The 14950-nt window shown below is 40.4% G+C and overlaps 1 protein-coding gene across 1 annotated transcript; it reads right to left on the reverse strand.

Annotated features, from left to right (window-relative positions):
• Window positions 1-216: 216 nt before the first annotated feature.
• On the reverse strand, window positions 217-7957 carry LOC120038089 (protein FMC1 homolog). Its single transcript, XM_038984019.1, has 2 exons — window positions 7792-7957; window positions 217-707 (listed from the first exon to the last, which is right to left on the reverse strand). Exons 1-2 carry the CDS (start codon window positions 7918-7920, stop codon window positions 504-506), a joined length of 333 nt encoding a protein of 110 aa, XP_038839947.1. The 5' UTR covers window positions 7921-7957; the 3' UTR covers window positions 217-503.
• Between the last annotated feature and the right edge of the window lie 6993 nt (window positions 7958-14950).

The raw sequence follows: 14950 nt of genomic DNA on the forward strand, positions 1-14950 counted from the left end.
AAAATATGACTGAATTAGTTCATCAGTTTTATGTGCCGAGTATGAGTGCTTTACCTGAACATCATACATTGCTCCAAGTAAACCTTACTGAATTGACGTCATAAGGGATATCATTACTTAATTTTGTATGTTAGATTGAATTGGTTGTTTTATTAGTAGATTATTAGCAGCCACTAGCAGCATATGGATTGCAAAAAAAGTGAGATGTCACAGTGACCTGATAAAAGTGATTAATACTTTAATTGGCAAAAGTTGTCCCATTATTTACAAATATTTTAATTACAGCCATTGTCTCAAGACAGACACATAAAGTAAGGAGTGGTAGGGAGAGCTGGGAATCTCATATTTCTAATAGCTTTGATCCTCCCTTGTATAATCACAAATCACAGTCCTTGTTCATCACAGCCTTCATCTCTTCCTGTTTTGTAAAAGAGCAAAATAGCATTAGGTCCAGCGTGATGATTACAACCGTCTGGTGTGGTATGAGAGTCTTCTCCCTTCCTTCACTTCTCCCAGCCCTTCCCCCCAGGCTGGGTGGGCAGCCTGAGCCCCACAATTCCTGCCATCTCCTCTGTGTCACGCTGCCCTTTCCCATGGTAGATGTCGTAGAGAGCCATGTGTTGCCGTGTGGAGGTGAGCAGACAGAGGTAGCTGTGCGAAGCATGGAGGGCCTCCTCCTGAGCACGGCAATATCTCTCCCCAGTGATCTAAAAAAAAAAAAAAAAAGTGGGCAGAATTAAGATAAAAAGCCTGTATAAGGCATGCATAACAATGACACTAACATAGAGGACTAACGTTGCCATCTTGAAGGTGAATTTATGCAGCAATTACACTTACAAATAGATATGATACATTTACTAAAGAAATATAAAGCGCCTTGTGAAAGTAAACACCCACTTGTCTTCACATTTTGCTGCCTTCAAATAAAATCTAAAGGGATTAAATTAGATTTTTCCCCCTGCAGAGCTACACAACCTACAGTACTGCACAATTTCAAAGTGAAAGAAAGTTATAGAACATTTTCCAAATGAATAAACAAATACAAGATGTCTTGATTGTGTGTCTTCACACCCCAGAGTTAATACTTGGTGGAAGCATCTTTGGCAACATTACAGCTGTGAATAACTTCATTATGATTCTACCAACTTTGCACAGCTCTTAAAACTTCTTTGGGATCGGTGTCCCTTCCATGGGACGGTTGAGCTAACGTAGGCTAATGCGATTAGCATAAGGTTGTAAGTAACAAGAACATTTCCCAGGACATAGACATATCTGATATTGGCAGAAAGCTTCAATTCTTGTTAATCTAACTGCACTGTCCAATTTACAGTAGCTATTAATATTACTGTGAAAGAATACCATGCTATTGTTTGAGGAGAGTGTTTAACTTTTTTATGTTCAAAATTGTGCAAACTAGGCACAACATTTTGAACAGAAGTGCATTGGTTCATTGAATCAGTCTAAACTTTGCACACACTCTGCCATATAGTGGCAACAATCGAAATTGCACCTGGGCTGGAATAGTACATTATGTTTTGTTGTTTGTTTCTTTGTATTATCTTCTACTAGATCTATTGGTGTTATATTCTCCTACATTTCCACAAACTTCAAAGTGTTTCCTTTAAAATGATACCAATAATATGCATATCCTTGCTTCAGGGGCTGAGCTACAGGCAGTTAGATTTGGGTATGTAATTTTAGGCAAAATTAGAAAAAAAGGGGCGGATCCTTAACTAAGGCAAAATACTGTATATCCATTGTTTTTAAAAATCAACATTTCTCAAGCTCAGTACATTTGGTTGTGAATCATTGGACAGCAATATTTAATATCTGCTTTATTTATTTTTATTTTTTTAAAGACTGGACCATTCAGGAACAATCAATCACTTTTGAAAGCCATTCTGGTGTCTTTTTTGCATTAAAATATTTGTCCCACTGAAAAATAAAACCCCATCTCAGGGTTAGGTTTTCAGAAGACTGAGGTGGGTTTTTCTGTAGCTTTTTACCTGGGCTGTCCTCCTTTCATATTTATTTTGATCCTAACAAACTTCCCATTCCCTTCACTTCATATTACTGCCCTGTATGACAAAGTGAAAAGTTGGGGGGAAAAAACTCCAAATCACCCATTCTGTTTGCAACAAGGCTGTTAAGTAATACTGCAAGACAACATGGCAAATTATTTTTGGGGGCCTAAATTAAAAACACCACGAGTGAAACCCTCTCTATTTTCAAGTATTGTGGTGACAGCATCATGTAATGGGTATGCTTGTCATCGGCAGGGACTAGGGAGTTAGGATCAAAATAAATATTTAAAAAAAGAGCACAGCCCAGGTAAAAAGTTAGAGGAAAACAGTTTGTCTTCTGAAAACCTAACCCTGGGATAGGAGTTTTACACAAATTCTAATGTGGAAGACACACCAGAATGTCTTTCCAAGACTTGGAGTGTTCCTGAGTGGTCTTAAAACTGCTTGAAAAACAGAGACACGGTTTTGAATATTGCAGTCCATCAATGATTCCCAAACAAATTTAATGAGCTTGAGCCATTTTGACCAAAACAATGAATATACACTCAGTGGTCAGTTTATTAGGTACACCCATCTTGTACCGGGTCAGATCCCCCTGTAGCCATGAAGGGATGCACCTGGTCAGCAACAATGTTCAGATATGCTATGGCATTCAAACGTTGCTCAATTGGTATCAAGGGACCTAATGTGTGCCAGGAAAACATTCCCCACACCATTACACCACCGATACCAGACTGTACCATAGACACCAGGCAGGATGGGGCCCATGGCCTCATGATGCTTTCACCAAATCCTGACTGCCATCAGCATGACGCAACAGGAACTGGGATTAGTCGGACCAGGCAATTTTTAAACCACTCCTCAAATTGTCCAGTGTTGGTGATCGCGTGCCCACTAGAGCCGCTTCTTCTTGTTTTAAGCCAATAGAGCGGAACCCAGTGTGGTCGTCTGCTGCAATAGCCCATCCGTAGGTTGTGTAGATCTGTTGTGCGTTCCTAAATGCTGTTCTGCACACCACTGTTGTACTGCGCCGTTATTTCCCTGTTTGTGGCCCGCATGTTAGCTTGCACAATTCTTACCATTCTCCTTCAACATGCTATTTTTCGCCCACAGGACTGCCGCTGACTGGATGTTTTTTGTTCCATTCTCGATAAACCCTAGACACTGTCATTTATTTATTTTATGTAACTAGACAAGTCAGTTAAAAATGTGTTCTTATTTACAATGACAGCCTACCAAAAGGCAAAAGGCCTCCTGCGGGGACGGGGGCCTGGGATTAAAAAAATAAATGCACTTTAAATACAGAACAAAACACACATCACAACAAGAGAGACAACACTACATAGAGAGACCTAAGACAACATAACAGCAAAACATGACCACACAGCATGGTAGCAACACAAAAACACAGTACAAACATTATTGGGCAACAGCACAAAGGTAAAGATGGTAGAGACAATAATATATTGTAAAAAGCAGCCACAACTGTCAGTAAGAGTGTCCATGATTGAGTCTTTGAATGAAGAGATTGAGATAAAACTGTTCAGTTTGAGTGTTTGTTGCAGCTCGTTCCAGTCGCTAGCTGCAGCGAACTGAAAAGAGGAGCGACCCAGGGATGTATGTGCTTTGGGGACCTTTAACAGAATGTGACTGGCAGAACGGGTGTTGTATGTGGAGAATGAGGGCTGCAGTAGATATCTCAGATAGGGGGGAGTGAGGCCTAAGAGGGTTTTATAAATAAGCATCAACCAGTGGGTCTTGCGATGGGTATACAGAGATGACCAGTTTACAGAGGAGTATAAAGTGCAGTGATGTGTCCTATAAAAAGGAGCATTGGTGGCAAATCTGATGTTCTTTACCATTCGGCCATCTAGCAGGTCATGCGTGAAAAGCCCAGGAGGGTCGTTTGAGATACTGGAACCGGTGCGCCTGGCACCGACGATTATACCGTGCTCAAAGTTGCTTAGGTCACTCGTTATGCCCATTCTAACGTTCAAGCAAACATTAAACTGAATGCCTAGGGGCCTCCCGGGTGGCGCAGTGGCCACCAGAGTCTCTGGGTTCGCGCCCAGGCTCTGTAGCAGCCGGCCGCGACCGGGAGGTCCGTGGGGCGACGCACAATTGGCATAGCGTCGTCCGGGTTAGGGAGGGTTTGGCCGGTAGGGATATCCTTGTCTCATCGCGCTCCAGCGACTCCTGTGGCGGGCCGGGCGCAGTGCGCGCTAACCAAGGGGGCCAGGTACATGGTGTTTCCTCCGACACATTGGTGCGGCTGGCTTCCGGGTTGGAGGCGCGCTGTGTTAAGAAGCAGTGCGGCTTGGTTGGGTTGTGCGTCGGAGGACGCATGGCTTTCGACCTTCGTCTCTCCCGAGCCCGTACGGGAGTTGCGATTGGATACCACGAAAATTGGGGAGAAAATGGGATAAAAATAAATTTAAATATAAAAAATAAATTAAAAAACTGAATGCCTCGATGCCCGTCTGCCTGCTTTATATAGCAACCCATGGCCACGTGACTCACTGTCTCTAGGAACTAACCATTTTTGTGAACGGGGTGGTGTACCTAATAAAACTAGCAACTGAGTATGTGACCCGAAGAGTTGGGAAAAGTTGGTAGAATCTTATTACAAATGATTCACTGCTGCCCAAGGTGATTCCACCAAGTATTAACTCAGGGGGTTGGAGACTTGTCCAACTTGTATTTTTTTCTTGATTAGAAAAATTTACTAACATTCTTTCACTTTGAAAGTGAGGAGTAGGTTGTTAGATCAGTAGAAAAAAATAATGTAATCACTTTTAGGAATTAATTTTAAGCTAGTAAAATGTGAAAAAAGTTCAAGGTGTAGACTTTCTAAAGGAACGGGGATACCTAGTCAGTTGCACAAATAAACACATTCAACTGAAATGTGTCTCCCGCATTTAACCCAACCACTGAATCAGAGAGGTGCGGGAGGCTCCCTTAATCGATGTCATTGGCGCCCGGGGAGCAGATGTTGTTGGACAGTGTATATTTTTGAAGTATTCAAGACATACAACTATATGATAACAGAGTCTAAAATCAACAGGATCCTGAACAGCTTCTACCGCCAAGCCATAAGACTGCTAAACGAGACTGCTAAATAACTAATCAAATGGCTACCTGCATTGACACTTTTTTGCACCAACCCGCTTGCACTGACTATGCACACACTGGACTCTACCAACACAATAACACTGACATCCCAACACACACACTGACGCCACACAATGACTTTCATACTCACCACATTGCTGATGCTACTGTCTATTACCCACCCTTTTGCTTAGTCACTTTACCCCTACCTATATGTACAGCTACCTCAATTACCTCTTACTCCTGCACATCGACACGCTGGTACTACTCCCTGTATATAGCCATGTTATTTTTATTTGCTATTCACTGTGTATTTATTCCTCCTGTCACTATTTCACTTTCTCTGGATTGTTGGAAAAGGACCCATTCACAAAGCATGAGACAAATACAATTTTGGAGGGGGGAAAAAATGGCTAACTTTATTACGTTGTATACTACATCACATCTACTAACTAAAGAGGATGTAGTCAGTGGGGTCAAGGTGAATATATAGCCTATTGCATGAAGAGAGGATCGTGTCCTATCTCATTGTTGGGCAATGGCCTACAATTTAGCCAAGTATTCTTGGCCAATGTTTGAATGATGCCTACATTTGTTAAGTTTATGAGTTTGAATGATTGGTAACACATTTGCCAAGAAAAAACGAATGCTATAGCTATATCAATCTTTTTTTACCAGGCCCACATTCGCAAAAAAATCTAGCAACCCCCCAACATCAGACCATATTCATTGACACTCACAATGTCAATGCCTGTCAAACAGATATTCAATTAGGGATGCACGCTATATCGGTGAACATATCGGAATCAGATGATATTATCTAAAAATGCTAGCTTTTGCTTGGTACCTAGCTAGCACCAATACAAACAGCCTGAAAACAATGACCAGTAGAAACTGCAGTCATTTTCATTATTCTTAGCAATGATTTAGGAATCCTTGTGAGTAAGTATTAGCTAGGTTGCCACTTGTTGTTCACCTATTGAAATTGAACTTTAGTTCATGAAAATAAATAGCTAGCCAGCTACTTAACCATGTTGCCCAAAGCTAATGTTATAAGCTGCCCAGCTAGCTTCATCTAGCTAGTGAGGCTCAACCCGACTGGGATATGTGTTGTGAAGCTAGCCACAATAAGTCCCTATGGGACTCCCAATCACGGCAGGATGTGATACAGCCTGGATTCAAACCAGAGACTGTAGTGACACCTCTTGCACTGAGATGCAGTGCCTTTGACCGCTGCGTTCATGTGTTAACTATACTGGAATGCTTATAAGGCCGCAAAAATTGTAATTATCGGTTATCAGTATCGTTTTCTTTTGGCAAAGAAAATATCAGCTATCGGCCAAAAATGTCATATCGGTGCATCACTAAATTAAATGTGAAATATTTTGGCCTGCTGTTATTTTTAATTTGTTACCTAGTTGTTATCCTGCCTTTTCAGGGACCCCCAAAGCACTCTGATGCATCTGCTGTTGAGAATCACTGTACAATTCTGCACTGCTGCAGCAAATGAACATTGACAATAAACCAATGAGGAGATGGGAGAGGCAGGACTTTCAGCGCGATCTGCATCAGAAATAGGAATGACTTCTATTTTAGCCCTTGGTAACGCAGACACTCGTTGGCAACGCAATAATTGAATAACATGGATTTCAACATTTATTTTGTGACGCACGCGACGTGTCCGGTCTGGTCAGCATGTATTCAATTATTGCGCGCACCAACGAGCGTCTGCGGCACCAAGGGCTAAAATAGAAATCATTCCTATTTCTGATGCAGATCGCGCTGAAAGTCCTGCCTCTCCCATCTCCTCATTGGTTTATAGAAGCAGGTACCCACGTGCCATCTCCTCATTGGTTATACCCACGTGGGTGATTGAAAGACGAACTTTGTTGGCGGTTGTGTGGTAATACAATGAAAGTTTAGATGAGATCACCATATAAGTTCAAAGATGAAAAAGCCTGGAAGGAGGAGAGATGACTAGAAAAGATTCGGTTGGCCATTTTGTGTGGATTAATAGTCGGAATAGAGGTCCTTGTGCATTTCAGGTAAAATAACAACTCAGTGTTTATATCCCAGGACAAATTAGCTAGCAACGGCAAGCTAGCTAAATAGGACAAATTAACGTTAGCTAGCAAGTGCAAGCTAACTAGCCAAATTGCCATACATGTTTAATGCTTTTCGACCTGTCCCCAAATTAATGTAATTGGTTTAGAGTTTGTTTTGATATTTTAACCTGCGTGTCGTGATCGCGTTTGGTGTGGGGGCCAAAATACATTTATGCACGATAGCGCGCAGCCGGTGTGGGTTCCGTGTAACGTTAGACACACAGGCTCGTGACGGTCACCTTGGCTTGGTTAGCCAGCTACTAGTAACGTTAGGGTCAATGATACTAACCTGGTGCTGCCATTGGATAACGTCAGCTTATCGCTGTAATTTAGCAAATTAGTCCCATAACAAAGCCACCAACGCGGCTTATTCTTGAAGATAACCCGTTCCAGGATGGCTAAATTGTGGCTGGAGTCGCTAACACATTTTTAACCACGGCAATCTAGCTAAGTTAGCTACATTAGCTTACGTTACCATGGTGGATAGATGTCGTGGTTTCATTAAAGTTGTAGCTAGTTAATAACCTCATTGACTCATCAACATGACTTACCTGGTTTTTACGGAATTGATCTAAAACATAATTGTATGCCAAACACTGTTTGTATTCCGGTCCTTTAATCGCTCGTATCTCCCTCAGGATCCCCCGGCAAATGCGGAGAGGTGAAGACAACGACGCCATGTTGGACTGGCTTGTTTGGGTGCGCACCAATTATACATAAGTCATTCGCGCTCACCTACTATTAGGAGCACAAATAATGACATCACTTTCGTATAGTAATAATTAAAACCTTCAAAATAAAAGCCCACATTTCAAACCATTGCAATGTCGATATCTCATGCAAACGATATTACACTCAGTGGACAGTTTATTAGGTACATCCATCTAGTACCGAGTCGGACCCCCTTTGCCTTAAGAACATCCGGAATTATTTTTGGGCATGGATTCAACGTGTCAAATCAAATGTATTTGTCAAATGCGCTGAATACAACAGATGTAGACCTTACCGTGAAATGCTTACTTACAAGCCCTTTACCAACAATGCAGAGTTTCAAAAAAGTAAATAGGAAAATGTGTTAAAGGAAAAATAGTAACACAATAAAATAGAAATAATGAGGCTATATACGAGGGTTACAATGTGCAGGGGTACGGGTTAGTCGAGGTAATTTAGGTCAAATGTACATGTAGATAAGGTTAAAGTTACTATGCATAGATAATAAACAGAGTTTGGCTGCCTCTCACCCGACTTACTGTCCCTCTACCTCCCTCCATTGACAAAAATGTCCATACAGTCTTCCCGCTGAAGGCGAAACTTAAATCACACTGCATTATTTCTGCCTCGTGCACCAATCCATGTTGTTGCTCTTTGACCAGAGAAAGTGAAAAATTCCTCGATATTATAAAAGACACAAGCCGCTAATAATAAAGCAAGCTTATTAGGACACTTTGCTATACTCATTTGTAGGCCTATAGGTGCATTTGATTTGCTCTCTGATCATGCCGGGTAAGCGGAGTTCTATCTTCAGACACATGAAATGGTTCAAAATGGGAACACTTTGCCTTCGGCGCTAGGGCTGCTGAATTGCACCTACCGCCAACAGCGCAAAATGAATAAAATAAATAGGAAAGGAACGCTTTATCGTTGTTTTTTTTTAACAGAAATGTTTGGTGATCAACTAGTAATGCCTTGGAGCTCGACCAGTTGATCGTGAGGTGGGTGACGGCTGTCCTAGACACTGTTGTGCGTGAAAAGCTCAGGAGACTGGCAGTTTCTGAGACGATCATACCATACTCAAAGGAGCTTAGGTCACTCGTTTTGCCCATTCCAATGTTTAATTGAACAGTAGCTGAATGCCTCTATGCCCATCTGCCTGCTTTGTAAAGTAAGCCACGGCCACCTGACTCACTGTCTGTAGGAGCGAACCATTTTCGTGAACGGGATGGTGTACCTAATAAACTGTGTACATTGTAATCAATGGCCCCTTTTATGGTGCTTATTGGTTTATTCGGATCCCCATCATTGCCGTGAATTTGTTTTGGACTGTGGAGAGACCCCTGGTGGCATGTCTTGTGGGGTACCTATGGGTGTCTGAGCTGCATGTTGTTTGATTATGAAGACAATCTGGAATTTTCATCACAGTTGTGGAAGAAAATGTATTTTGTTATATTATATGGCCTGAAGAAGGTGCAGGCCATCCTGTTCCTCTTAGTTTCTGTAAGATTGCTTAATCACACGGTTTCAAGTTGCCCTTTAAGTTTTTGTAGTCTGTTTTATAACTGTTTCATGGTTACAGTTATCCATGATGTGTGGGAGAGTGGACGTGTCCTTGATATGATTTGTATTCCTCTTTCTCTACTATCTGTGGTGATAAGCAGAAGTACCGGACTCATTTGAAGGCTATGTGAAACACCCCACCCATCCTCGTTCTGTATAAGATGTCTGTCTGTGAGAACAAATAGCGAATTGAATAGATTTTCCCACGCATGTTCAAATAAAGCTTTTGTATATTGAGATTGGACTGCCTTATGAGTGGTTTTTCCACCACACAGTAATATTTCTCATAATACAGTGCCTTCAGAAAGTATTGATACCCCTTGATTTATTCCATTTTGTTGTGTTACAACCTGAATTCAAAATGGATTAAATACATTTTTCTTCTCACCCATCAACACACAATACCCCATAATGACGAAGTGAAAACATGTTTTTAGAAATGTTTGCAAATGTATTTAAAATGAAATACAGAAATATATAAATTTACATAAGTATAAGTAACCCCCTTTGTATAACTAACCCCCTTTGTCAATACATGCTAGAACCACCTTTGGCAGTGATTATAGGTGTGTTATTTCTGGGTAAGTCTCTATGAGCTTTGCACACCTGGATTGTACAATATTTGCCCATAATTATTTTCAAAATTCTTCAAGCTCTGTCAAATTGGTTTTCGATTACGGCTAGACAACAATTTTCAAGTCTGGCCATAGATTTTAAAGCAGATTTAAGTAAAAACTGTAACTCTGCCACTCAGGAACATTCACTGTCTTCTTGGTAAGCAACTCCAGTGTACATTTGGTCTTGTGTTTCAGGCTATTGTCCTGCTGAAAGGTGAATTAACCTCCCAGTAACTGGTGGAAAGCAGACTGAACCAGGATTTCCTCTAGGATTTTGCCTGTGCTTTGCTCCATTCCGTTTATTTTTTATCCTGAAAAACTCCCCAGTCCTTAATGATTACTAGCATACCCATAACATGATGCAGCAACGACTATGTTTGAAAATATGGAGAGTGGTACTCAGTAATGTGTTGTGTTTGATTTGCCCCAAACATAACTCATTGTATTCAGGACAAAAAGGTAATTATTTTCCCATTTTTTTTGCAGTATTACTTTAGTGCCTTGTTGCAAACAGGATGCATGTTTGGGAATATTTATATACTGTACAGGCTTCCTTCTTTACACTCTGTCAATTAGGTTAGTGTTGTGGAGTAAGTACAATGTTTATTCATCCTCAATTTTCTCCTATCACTGCCATTAAACTCTAACTGTTGTAAGTCACTATTGGCCTCTCCTTCAACTGAGTTAGGAAGGATGCCTGTATTTTTGTAGTGACTGGGTGTATTGATACACCATCCAAAGTTAAATAAATAACTTCACCGTGCTCAAAGGGATATTCAATGTCTGCTTTTTTTACCCATCTACCAAAAGATGCCCTTCTTTGCGAGGCATTGTAAACGTAACAGGTATTGGTAAACATAAACATAAACTAAACTTATTTGCAGATGATCTCCTGATATATCTGACCAATATTGGAAACTCAATGCCCCCTTTGCTAAAAACATTTTCAAAATACTTTAACATCCCAGGATATAAAATTAAAGTGGATGCTAAATAAGTGACAACAAACAACAAATTATATAGAGAGAACTTTATTCCATTACTTAACAATTTGAAAGCAGATCTTTAAATGGAACAATCTTCCCATAAAACTTACAGGTAGAATAAACCTTTTCAGAATGTTATGGCTCCCAAAGTATTTGTATTTATTTTCGCTAAAACCAATTATCCCACCAAAGATAATCTTTTAAAAAGTATACTTGGCTATCCAAGGCTTTTACCCAAGGCTTTTACCCAAGGCTTTTACCCAAGGCTTTTACCCAAGGCTTTCAGTGACTTAATCCACTACAGAGGAACAATAGGTACATTTTGAAGATGCTCATCCCCAGAATCTTTTTACATGTCTATTTTCAAAGGATAAATCTAAGAACATTAACGTCTTCATAGTTTAGAACACTATAATAATATGGAAGAAAATGAAACATATTCTACAAGAACCAATATCAATCCCTAAAAAAATAACCCTATAGAACAATCCTTGGACAGCTTTTCAGAATTCACCAATAAATTGGTTCACATGGAAAACTAAAGGCATAGAAACCGTAAATGACTTGGTAACAGGGGATACATTTATTTCCATGAAAGAATTTAAAAAGCAATTTTGGACTGACCAATGTAGATATATTCAAAAAATTATAATAATCTTAAAACTTACATATCATGAAATATATATTTGAAATATTTTGGACATCAGAGTAACTTTGAGGGAATCTTATTTCAATACCTTGCAGAGAGCATATCCATCTGACATCGAAGGTCCTGTCTAATTCTTTCTGCAAGTGGTGCAATTGCCAGTGCAAACTTATTTTTGCTTTAGGACATTTATATAATAGTTTTATTACATTTATTATTTCAGCTGGAACAGAAAAGGCCATAATCTTCCAATGTTTTGAACAGAAAAGGCATCAACAGCCATTATTGATGAATCTATATCTTGTTTTTTTTTGCGTATTGTATTAAACTGAAACATGTTCTTGTATTTGTTTGTAAGTGTCCATTTTTACTAAACCCTTTTTTATATGTATCAAGTCCGGTAAGACTTTTGCCATTCTATTGCTTATAAGCTTTGTTATTATTTTATTGTCACATTTCATCAAACTTATGGGTCTATAATCAGTAGGGGACTCTCCACATTTTCCTGGTTTTATAACTGAAATAACAGTTTGATACATGGAACTAGGAAGTACTGAATTGAGTGACATGTGTGTTGTTATTTGTGTAAATAGGGTTGCTACTTTGTCCCAAAATGTTGAACAGAATTCTATGGTGTCGTGGTAATTTCCTGTATTACTAAATGAGGAGAGTTTACAAACCACACACAAGTCAGAGTTATATTTTAAACTCCATCTTAAATTATATGAGCTTCACCATAACCCTTTGACTCTCAGATCAATTCAGTGTCTACAAATGAATTCTCTGAGAGTCCTTACAAAAGAATACTTAGTATCTTTTATAGCCAAGATACACCCCTCTCAACTTACATGACGAACCACAGATCTTAGGAACTTCAGAAAGGGCCTTTTACTTGAAATAGGAGTATCCCATAGCCAGATAGCATTAGCTATAAATTATCGTTCAGTTTGGTCTCTTAGACGAGGTTCTACTTCTCGTTCTTGGTACTTCCTAGTACCAAAACATTACCTCATCCAATGTCATATATCAATTGTCAATTCTAGATACTCCCATCTCAAATACACCCCCTCCTGGACAAGCTCACGGAGGGGAGTGAGCCTCTAGGTCATATACTAGGTCAAGATTCATGCAACATCAGAGGGGTAATACAATGGTTCCAGACACTGCCATACTCCAACCCCCCAATGGGAAAATGAGGGAGTGACTGGAGTACAGACATAGTGGAGCCCTTCACATGGTTTCACAGATATATTCACCTATGAAGACAATGTTCAAACCTGACTTCTCCTTTCTGATATTCTGCATATTACCAGACATGTAAAAGACAAGCCTGACCTCTCCCCTCTCTGGGCCCCAAGTGACTTTTCCCTAGAGGAGAAAGAAAAATGCAACTGCAGACAGTATAGTCCAAAAGAAGACATTTTAATGACAAGTATAAAATAGATAAAACATCTTATTTATCTATGTTACCTAACTAATTCTGATTCAACTACGACAATGGGAAAGCCTTCCATTTCTGGTGATTTTTTCCGCACTAATGATTTAACAATATCTAATATTTATTTTTAGGTGATCTCTGTTTTTAGTGTTGAGTCTAAGAAGGCTATAGGATCCGTCCAAGTGCTGTTTAATTCTGATTTACACTGAACAAAAAATGTAAACGCAACATGTAAAGTGTTGGTCCCATGTTGTATGAAGTGAAATAAAAGATCCCAGAAATTTTCCATACGCACAAGAAGCTTATTTCTCTCAAATGTTGTGCACACATTTGATTACATCCCTATTACTGAGCATTTCTCCTTTGCCAAAATAATCCACCCACCTGACAGGTGTGGTATATGAAGAAGCTGATTAAACAGGATGATCATTACACAGGTGCTCCTTGTGCTGGGGACAATAAAAGGCAACTCTAAAATGTGCAGTTTTGTCACACAACACAATGCCACAGATGTCTCAAGTTGAGGGAGTGTGCAATTGGCATGCTGACTGTGGGAATGTCCACCAGAGCTGTTGCCAGAAAATGTAATGCACGTCCAATCGGCCTCACAACCGCAAACCACGTGTATGGTGTTGTGTGGGTGAATGGTTTTCTGATGTCAACGCTGTGAACAACATGGTGACAGTGGGGTTATGGTATGGGCAGGCATAAGCTATGGACAACGAACACAACTGCATTTTATCGATGGAAATTTGAATGCATAGTGTGACGAGATCCGGAGGCCCATTTTTGTTCTGTTCATCCGCCGCCATCACCTCATGTTTCAGCATAATAATGCACAGCCCTATGTCACAAGGATCTGTACACAATTCCTGGTGAGTATAGCCTGCTTACTCAGACATGTCACCCATTGAGCATGTTTGGGATGCTCTGGATCGACGTGTATGACAGCTTGTTCCAGTACCCGGCAATATCCAGCAACTTCGCACAGCTATTGAAGAGGAGTGGGACAACATTCCACAGGCCACAGTCAACAGCGTGATCCTGTTGAGCAGGTCAGCCACCAGGGAGAGGCTCGTCGAGGCCTGGTGACAGACGGAGTATACATCACGAGGCGATTGCTCCATCTGCTGGACGTGCCAGGTCTCGACGGGCTCTCCGGCCAGGACCAATTGGGTCTGATTGGGAGCTGGTGAGTAATCAAGGGCTGATTGCTCACCAGCTGTGCAAGGCCCATAAAGCTGCCAGAAGGGCAGCACACAGAAAAGAGGGGGGGGAGGGGGAGAAAGGACTCCCGTATAGTTGGGGACAGTTGCAGAGGTATGAGGAGGGAGTTCAGTTTTTGTGCCCGACAGGATACAGCAAGACCTGGAGCCCAGAAGACGGTATCCCGGAGAGGGTCTCATGGGGGAGACCTATCCTTTTCTTTTTGATTTATTATTTAAACACCCTTGAAACCGAGCTAATCACACTCTGTCCGTGTCTGATCTGTGTAAATGTCTTGACCAAACCCCCTGGTCTGCCACAATATACATTTTCATAGAAGCTTAAAATTGTCATTAATCTTGTTTTGTAACTACTGCATTTTTATATTTTCAAATTTTAACTGTTTTAGTGTATTCATTTTGTGAAAGCTACGAGATATTTACCAGGTTGATTTGCCATTAGGTAATTTATTTGCCATGAAGTAATATGCTTAATTTGAGTTTAACCTGTAATTGTTGGCTCGCTTCAAAAGTAAAATATTGT

The sequence above is a fragment of the Salvelinus namaycush genome, chromosome 3 (genome assembly GCF_016432855.1).
Source record: "Salvelinus namaycush isolate Seneca chromosome 3, SaNama_1.0, whole genome shotgun sequence".
Lineage (NCBI taxonomy): Eukaryota > Metazoa > Chordata > Actinopteri > Salmoniformes > Salmonidae > Salvelinus > Salvelinus namaycush.

Bases quoted from the DNA above. Each gene is read 5' to 3' on its own strand.
- LOC120038089 (XM_038984019.1), bottom strand. From the start codon at position 7,920: ATGGCGTCGTTGTCTTCACCTCTCCGCATTTGCCGGGGGATCCTGAGG. The intron at 708-7,791 runs GTAAGTCATGTT...TTTTTTTTTTAG, and splicing joins ATCAATTCCGTAAAAACCAG to ATCACTGGGGAGAGATATTG.